General features: G+C 42.8%; 1 protein-coding gene across 1 annotated transcript in view; it reads left to right on the top strand.

Annotated features, from left to right (window-relative positions):
- The first annotated feature begins 44 nt into the window (after window positions 1–44).
- Window positions 45–8,991, top strand: part of ADCY9 (adenylate cyclase 9) — a 76,275-nt gene continuing 67,328 nt past the window's right edge. The window contains exon 1 of the mRNA XM_026049010.1: window positions 45–1,749. Coding sequence (XP_025904795.1) covers window positions 51–1,749 — 1,699 coding nt within the window. The 5' untranslated portion in view covers window positions 45–50. The remainder of the gene's footprint in view (window positions 1,750–8,991) is intronic.

The raw sequence follows: 8,991 nt of genomic DNA, 5'->3' as shown, positions 1-8,991 counted from the left end.
GAGGCGGCCGGTGCGCAGCCCGCCGGAGCCGCCGAGGAGGCACCGCCAACATGGCTTCCCCCCCGCACCAGCAGCTGCTGCATCACCACAGCACCGAGGTGAGCTGCGACTCGAGCGGCGACAGCAACAGCGTGACGGTGAGGATCAACGCCAAGCAGCAGCAGCAGCAGGGCTGTGCCTCGGCCAAGCACTGCAAGTACAGCATCTCGTCCAGCTGCAGCTCCGGGGAGTCGGGGGGCACGCGCCGGGCCGCGGCCGGCCACAGCGGCGGCCTGCGCCGGCACAAGAAGCTGCCGCAGCTCTTCGAGAGGGCCTCGTCCAAGTGGTGGAACCCCAAGTTCGACTCCAACAACCTGGAGGAAGCCTGCATGGAGCGGTGCTTCCCGCAGACCCAGCGCCGCTTCCGCTACGCCCTCTTCTACATCGGCGTGGCCTGCCTGCTCTGGGGCATCTACTTTGGCATCCACATGAAAGAGAAACTGCTCGTTTTCGTGGTGCCGGCTCTGTGCTTCCTCTTGGTGTGCGTGGCGTTTTTTGCGTTCACCTTTACCAAGACTTACGCCCGCCATTACGTGTGGACTTCGCTGACGCTCACCCTCCTGGTGTTCGCCTTGACGCTGGCACCGCAGTTCCAGGTGCTGACACCTCTCTCAGGAAGCGGTGACGTGGCCAACCAGACTCCCCCAGCCAACCCCTCGGACACTTGCCTTTCTCAAGTAGGCAGTTTTTCTATGTGTATTGAAGTGCTCTTGTTGCTTTACACGGTGATGCACTTACCCTTGTATTTAAGCTTGTTTCTGGGCCTCTCTTACTCGGTCCTCTTTGAGACCTTCGGGTATCACTTCCGCGATGAGAACTGTTTTACGCCTCTTGGCGCCGGGGCGGTTTACTGGGAGTTGTTGAGCAAAGCCTTCCTCCACATCTGTATCCACGCCATCGGCATCCACCTATTTATCATGTCCGAAGTCAGATCGAGAAGCACATTCCTGAAAGTGGGGCAATCAATCATGCATGGAAAAGACTTGGAAGTGGAAAAAGCCCTGAAAGAGAGGATGATTCATTCTGTTATGCCGAGAATAATAGCTGATGACTTAATGAAACAGGGGGATGATGAAAGCGAAAACTCTGTCAAACGTCATTCCACCTCAAGCCCCAAAAGCAGGAAGAAGAAGCCCTCCATCCAGAAAACCCCCATCATATTCCGTCCTTTCAAAATGCAGCAGATAGAACAAGTGAGCATTTTGTTTGCAGATATCGTTGGCTTCACGAAGATGAGTGCAAACAAGTCTGCCCATGCCCTCGTGGGACTCCTGAACGATCTCTTTGGCCGCTTCGACCGCCTGTGTGAAGACACCAAGTGTGAGAAGATAAGCACGTTGGGAGACTGTTACTACTGCGTAGCTGGTTGCCCAGAGCCTCGGGCAGATCACGCTTATTGCTGCATTGAGATGGGCTTAGGGATGATTAAAGCTATCGAGCAGTTTTGCCAAGAGAAGAAAGAAATGGTGAACATGAGGGTCGGTGTTCATACGGGCACGGTCCTCTGTGGCATTTTGGGAATGAGGAGATTCAAGTTTGATGTGTGGTCCAATGATGTCAATTTGGCCAATCTCATGGAACAGCTGGGGGTGGCTGGAAAAGTCCATATTTCAGAAGCTACTGCAAAATATTTGGATGACCGCTACGAAATGGAGGATGGAAAGGTGATTGAACGAGTTGGTCAGAGTGTGGTTGCCGATCAGTTAAAAGGTATGTGCTCTTATTTTGTATCATTTTCCTTCTTTTTTGTTTAACGTGTTTTCCAGTCTTCTGCCTGTTGATTCCTGCAGCCCGAACGTGTCTTATGTTTATCACTGTGTGCTAGTGATCAGAAACATCATAGGACTGAGAGCTGCCATGGAGAGATAAGTGCAAAAGATCATCTGGGGTATTTGGAGTCTACACTGGCTTCCAAACTCCTTAAAATTCTTTGGGAGAGTATTGCGTAGTAGGGAAGCGAAGGTTAATGTGTTTGCTGCCTCCAAAAGGGTTTTGTTTTGCTGTAGTGTGTCATCCTTTACTTCAGCAAGTAAACTTGTTAATTGGCTTTATGTGTCATACATTAGAGCATATGTGTTTTGCAAAATTATGTCTATCTGTGAAAGTTTTTGGCACTGAAGGAGTAGGTACTGAGAAGGCTTTGGGGAAAAATGACAGCTGGATTCACAGAGAGAAATGAGCGCTGTGTATTTGGCAGTTTGATAGCAAGTTGTTGCAGTTAGACTGGAAAAAGTTACTCAGGTGGTTTCCTAGGCAAGCAGATATTCTTATTCCTGCATTTTTTTAACGGTTTGGGGATAAAACTGCAAATTTGCAATTTGGAAAAGAAAATAAAGGATCATTTGATTCCCTTTATGGCTTGGATAGAGGTCCAATTTTCATTCTTCTGTGAAGTATTCGTTTTGAAATGAACCCCTTGATTGCTTTCCAGTAGAGATAGCAATACTTCAGAAGTACATTCAGGAGGATTGTATGTGTTGAGAGTTTAATTGTCTGTCTCTGTAGACCTATAAAACTGTGAGTGCAGACATCAGAAAAACTGTCTGTTACTTCAGTGCTGTGCGTTTGTCTCACAGAGGTTTATTTGTTCTGCAGTGGCTGTCRTCCAAAGTGGGGAACAGACAAAAGAAAATGAGAGCAAGAATACRTTTGATGTTATGGGCCTTTGCTTATTCCTTTGGTTTATATATGTGCACATTTTTTGTATAGAAAATGTGGAAAACTATGTGGAAGAAATTGTGATAGGACAGCGTTGTGATGGAGGAAGAGAGATTTGTTGTGGTAAACGTAAGAAATGAGGACAGCAGTTGTAGAAAGGTCAGCGAGGAAGGACAGGASGGGAGCGTGTTGCAAAACAGGGGACGTGGTAATAGCAGCCTGCTTGTCTGTGGCAGGAGCTTATTTGGATGTCAAAAACGCTTAATTTTGGTGAACTCGCTGTCCAGATGCACGAGGCAGGAGGGATGAAATAAGAGGCTTATGGGGAGGAAAATACTGATAATTACACAGATAGCTGGAAGCCATAGAACTGGAGCAGATGTGTGCCTGGACTTCAGCTTTGTGTTTAACTTTTAAAAATACAAATCAAATTGATTTATTTGAAAATTGACGATACCGGTATCTCTTAGATGACCTATACTTTCAAGAAAAAAAAAACAGATGTAAAATCTTCTTGTTGATTTATTTTTTTAATTTATTTATTTATTTTTTTTTTGGTAAAAATAAGTGGAACTTGTAGAAGGAAAGCTCTGGGAGGCTGAAGCTCGCGCTCTTCTTTTTCCATCTGACTTCGTTGCTAGATGCAGTGTGAAGGCCACGTTGTAGCAACAGATTAAGTATTTTTGTTAGGTTTATAGTGCTCGTCAGTATCATTAATCAGAAAGTGACATTAACCTACTTGTGGAGACTGGTGGTATTGCTCTTAATATTGATCTATCTAATCTATTTATTTATTTAGATTTTTCCAGGAGACCATAGAAGCATGGTACAGAACAACTCCTCCCCATCTCACGAGTGTTTCTAGTGTTTCTTCACATTTTTTTCCCCAGAAATCCGTTCTGTCTTATGTTTACTGCAAGAAGGCCTAGGTTGCCACCTCTTTAAGAGGTTGATGACACTTAGGTTCAGATTTTGCACTTTTGGGTGTGTTCCACAGCTCGTGCTATAGCCAGGGTGTTACAGGTGGACGAACTAAAATGCAATTTAGATAAGAGCAGAGTGCACTTCATTTGTGCTTTGACGTTATAACGATTACTTCTTGCCTTGCAATCTGGCTATGGAGATAATTGAAAAAACTACTAAGATTTTCTTTAACAAGGAATATTGCCTGGTTCCATTTTTTTTCCATCTGTAATCAGCTGGCATTCTCTTATCAATGTGGTATATAACTATACCAGGTGAAAATCTCTATGTGCCCTGTGCAGCCAACCCAGCAGAACTGCACTGCACCTTCAGTGCTGGGATATGGACTATATAGCTCCTCTCCCTTAAATAGGCCCTGCCTAAATGCTTCATATAGGCTCTGCCCAGCTCACCCATGATGCACACTGTGTTCAGTTACCCAGTTCTTCCCTTTCCCTGTATACTTTCCATACACAGACCGATACATTTATGGCATCAGGAACGAAATAGTGCAAGGGCAGCAATGCAGGCAGCAGAACCACACAACTGAGAGACTGGATTTTAAAACATGCTGCAGGGGAGTTCCGTTAGGAAGCAGCCGTGAGATTTCACCTCCTAATTGTCCTCTGCCCAGTGCCCGCTAGGTTTTGGGAGCGGAGGAGGAATTAGGAGCTCTCCTCTCCAAGCCAGTTGTGCCTCCCCGCCTGTTAGTTGGTAGTTGCAACAGAGAAGAGGAAGTTTATTGTGGTTATTTAATTATGTGATGCTCGTATTCTATTCACGTATTGAAGTGCAGTTGAGATAACCAGGCCTGAGCTTTATTTCCTCACCAGCACTTTACTTCTGAGCTTCCTTTCAACCTCTGGTATCTTAATGATATCCTATTTTTTACGTTGTATGTCTAACATACTATCTCTTAATTGTCTGAGCTGCCACAGTAGTCATAATTATCTTTCTAAGGCTAAGTCAACATTAGCAAGTGATCTGGCCTTGTTTCTGCAAGGTACACGGCACAGCTGTGAAACTTCTTCTTTCCCTGAGCCCTTCCGYAGTTCACTGGGATTTTTAGAGTGGAAAAATCCTTTCTTCCATCTCTGATTGCCAAATGATACGACACTCTCCTTGGCTCCTTATGGCAAGAACGGGGGCCTGGGTATTTTCCCACAGGTGGTTCTGATTTAGATAAATGCTATTTAAAATGAATCGACAGAGAGAGCCGTTGATGACATGACAATATTTTTTGCCCATTTCAGACCAGTGCTTGCTTAGGATCACGTTATGCCTTTCGTCTTCTCAGCAACTCTGATCCGCTTGCTGATGAGAGGAGCCTGACGAGCGATATCCTCGTAATTTCTGTGGTTGACACAGAAAGTGTAGATCTTAATTGAAGTTTTCCATAAGAAATTTTGCACAGAATTTTAAACAACTCGTTTYTTTCTCAACAAGTTTCGTAGGAAATAAGCGTATTAAAGACTATGAGATGCTGACAGCGCATAATCCCTGAGGTTATGACAGAGAGATGTCTCTCCTCTGGACCCTGCAGAGCCTGAAGTTCTCTCCTTTTCAGGGTATAAAAAGTTCTGCTTGAGGAAATATTTTTGTTTTGCTCTGCTCTTCTTGGTTGTTTGCATTTCTCCTTTTTGTTGCTTATGATGTCAGAATATTGCTATTTATCCATCAGCCAGAAAATCTGCCAGGAATATCAGGGTCACTGACATCTTTTCTTGAATGCTCAAAATATATAAGTTTGTTGGGGCAGGAATGCGTTCTCTGTGTTTATGGAGCCCAGCACAGCGGAACTGTGACTTCATTTGGGGCATCTGTATATATACTGTTAACTCTGATAATAGTATTTATTAACTGAGTTCTTGTTTCAAAAAAAAGACATCTCCAGCACTCTTCAGCAAGATACTTGTGTTCAGTTTGTCCCATAAATGCGGTTCTTATAGAAGCCTTTGAAGATGGAAAAACGTTTTGTGTGTGATTATCCTCTGCTTTGTCATGGAAAAAAMCCATAAATGGATTTTGTGTCACTCTGTCACCTGTCCAGCAAAACTGAATAATTCAAGGTTTTGTGATTAAGGTCRGTGGTTCACATGTGGTAAGCAGTGGCAGTTAGCGATAAAGCACGGCCAAGATCAGTGGCTTAATTAATTACCTTTCACTCTTCTCCGTGCTTCTTTGAAGGATTTTTCATAATCCTAGTTTATCTGCTTTAAACCAATTTTTAATAAAGCAAATTAGTTCTACAAATGATTTGATAGTGACACCTTTTCTTCCAATTCAGTAGAGTTTTGCATTGTGGCAAACCATGCAAACCATCATCTCGTCTGGCTGACGAGATGATTTTCCCTTGGCAAACCATGAGCTACAGCTCTGCCTGGTGACTCGATAGTCTCTCTGTTCTCAGGTTTAAGATACAGGGGACCTACAACTTGTGATCCCCRAAGAAAAGTCTCCTGTAGAGCTATGAAAAGAGAAGGCTTTGAATTTTTCTTGCCTTCCTCCCCTGTGCTGCGGAAACAGGGGCGGGGGGGCCGTGTTTACATCCTGACGACGGGGAAGGTTTCCTTGTCTGCCCATCCTTCTGTCTGTCACCGTGTCTACGTGTACAGGACCCATAGCTTTCATATGCTGCTTTGAGCTCATGGATAGATGAAAATAAGGTAAAAAAAAMCCCATATTCTCATTTTTTTCAGCCCTGTCTGCCGGGCCTGGTGCAAATCTGGAAGGTTTGCACTTCTGCTAAGAGGCTGGCTCTGCAGATAGGGCGTTAGCGAGTGCCAGGGCTAATCTCCTCGAGCGAGGGCTCGGGMGGCTGGGGACTGGGGATTAGCCCTTGCTCCTTTTGTTCCTTCCCTCCGCTGCGCCGTGCTTCCTGTTCAGCGTCTGCTTTCATCAGAGCCCATAAATGCAGATCTGCCCATAGAGCCTTTTTATACGGCTTAAACTCATCTGTGACAGGGTAATTTTGGGTTTCATGTTTTCTAATCCCAGTCCAAAGGTAACTGGTATGTCAAATAAATGGCGATTATTATTTTTTTTAAGTAGTATCTGGATAAACATTTGTTTATGTTTTCATTCCGTTTTCCCCCTCAAGAATTATAAGTGATAAGTAATTGAGGAAGAAACTTTTAGTAAATAATCCGGTTTATACCTTTTACTGAATATACAAATTGACTTCTTTCCTGTATTGTAAGATAGAAAGTGTTCGGTGTTATCTTAGGAAAGAGAAAAGCATGAAAGTAAAAATAAATAAAGAATTATAATCAGAGGTAATTTGCATAAAAGCATATTTCCAGGAAGAAGTTAATTCTACATCGATTTAACATTTAGACTTCATCTGTAGTTGCAGTGTAATAGTGAAAAGAAAGGGCAGCGAGCAGTGGCTGTGGTTGCTCAGCTTGTTTCTTGTCCAAGTCTTCCCTTGGTGTAGCTGTATTTATTTCACAGTTGGAAATGGAAAAAAAAAAACTTTATATGAAAGCCGAGTGATTTCTGTACACTCTGAAATATTTCACATGATATAATGACATAAGGCTTTCTGAAAGTAAACCTACATATTTGCACATTTGCGTATGAGTGCTGGTTGCTGCCAACTAGGTTTTGTGGCCTCTGCAGAAAGGTGAATTTCTCAGAATTTTGAGAAAGATTCACTGAGCTCCTCTTGTTTTTATGCAAGATCAAGTGGAAAAATGTCTCTATTAGAAACCTTCACACTTAAACTGCTTTTGTTACTTACAGGAAACTTGGACGTTAGCTTCTGAGTTTTGTTAAGGCGCTTCGGGGATTGTTTGGTTACAAACAATGAAATGTCACTTTTAAACATAGTGAGTGTCTGTGTAAGGTTCTCTCCTTTGTAGGCTGTGCAGACAGAGACTGGCTTTAACAGTTTATTGTGTTTAACAAAGCAGACTCCCATTTCAATTTATTTTGGGTTATGATATTAATAAATAAGAACAAAGTCAACATACCTGCTTGCAGCAGGATTGTAGTGTGTTGCAGCCCTGCCTGTTTCATCCTTACATAAACAGTAGCGAGCAGGGTAACGGTTTCAAGACGTTCACATCCTACAAATGTTAGTGTGACCACAGCACGACCAGGACTCTAATCAGAACATGGGAAAGATCAGCTTTAAAATCAGAGATCCTGTAATGCTGGAATGATGCCACGGCTTCTACTGCATTCTCTGGTCATCATCTGCAGAGTCTAAGTATTTATTTTAGAATTCTCTCTTTGGCTACCAAGAATGTAGGTATTGCAAAGTGAACAGATACCCCTGCAAACAAAAAGCAGGAGCTCCATTCTTTCTTCTTTCTCTTTATTTCAGTACAGTAAATCTTCCGAGATACATGAGGAGCTGTGGAAATACAGGAGTACTTTGTATGCTTTAAATAAAGCCTTCATATTATGGCTTCTAAGGGAAGAAAGATTGATGGAAAAGACAAAACACAGTCTAAGACATATTATTTATGTTCATCTTTTGTCATGACAATGCATCACTCGAATACGTTGTTTAAAACTTTCTGCAGATATTTCATCATAATATGTCCTTAACTTCTCCTTTTAGCATGCAAAGAGTATAAGTGCTAGTGCTCACTGTGTTGAAATGCAGTACCGCTTCACTGCATGCAAAGCTCCTGTAGGTTGCCTTGAAATAATAACAGAATTAGTAAATTTAGACTATTTTCCATGCACAGTTAGTGTTTAAGCCCGTCTCTCTTGATCCGGAATCACAAGCTCCCCCCATCCATCCCTGTTCTGTAAGGAGAGACCGCTATTCATGTTACCGGTACAGCTGACACTTGAAAATTTCTGTGCTATTTTTAGACTATTTTCAATCTCATTTCTGTCCTTTTGAAAGGAGGAGAAAAAAAAATCCTAATTCCTAAAGTTTTAAACTCCAATAGGAGTTGTTATTGCAAAGAAAGCAACCGGACATTATCCCATTTTATCAGCGCCATTCATGAAGTTTGTATCTTTGAGGAGACTGTTCCATGGGATTGGTAGGAAATTGGTGAAATTTACTTTAACGAGAAGCTGTGTGGTTTGTGAAAGTGCAGCTGCTTGCTTCCGAGAAATACTTGGTGAAAATATAAAGTGAGAATCACGAAAGAACTACGGATTGGAGATTGTATCTAGTACTAACAACTTGTTCACTTAAATATTATGTAGGGGTCCTGGTACTGCCCTAGGCAGCAGGCAGGGTTTGGCTGAAGTTGAACTTCTCTTGCTAGGCATTTATCAACATTGGACTGCACTGTCTGTGCTGCTTTTCCAAGCCAAATTGTTTTTATCAGATAAATATTCTCTTTCATCTTATTCGAAGAT

This window comes from Nothoprocta perdicaria, unplaced genomic scaffold, assembly GCF_003342845.1.
Source record: "Nothoprocta perdicaria isolate Ctin4 unplaced genomic scaffold, notPer1 scaffold_59, whole genome shotgun sequence".
NCBI classification, from domain to species: Eukaryota; Metazoa; Chordata; class Aves; order Tinamiformes; family Tinamidae; genus Nothoprocta; species Nothoprocta perdicaria.
Note: the sequence above shows the minus strand (reverse complement) of the source record. Positions and strands in the feature narration are given on the sequence as shown.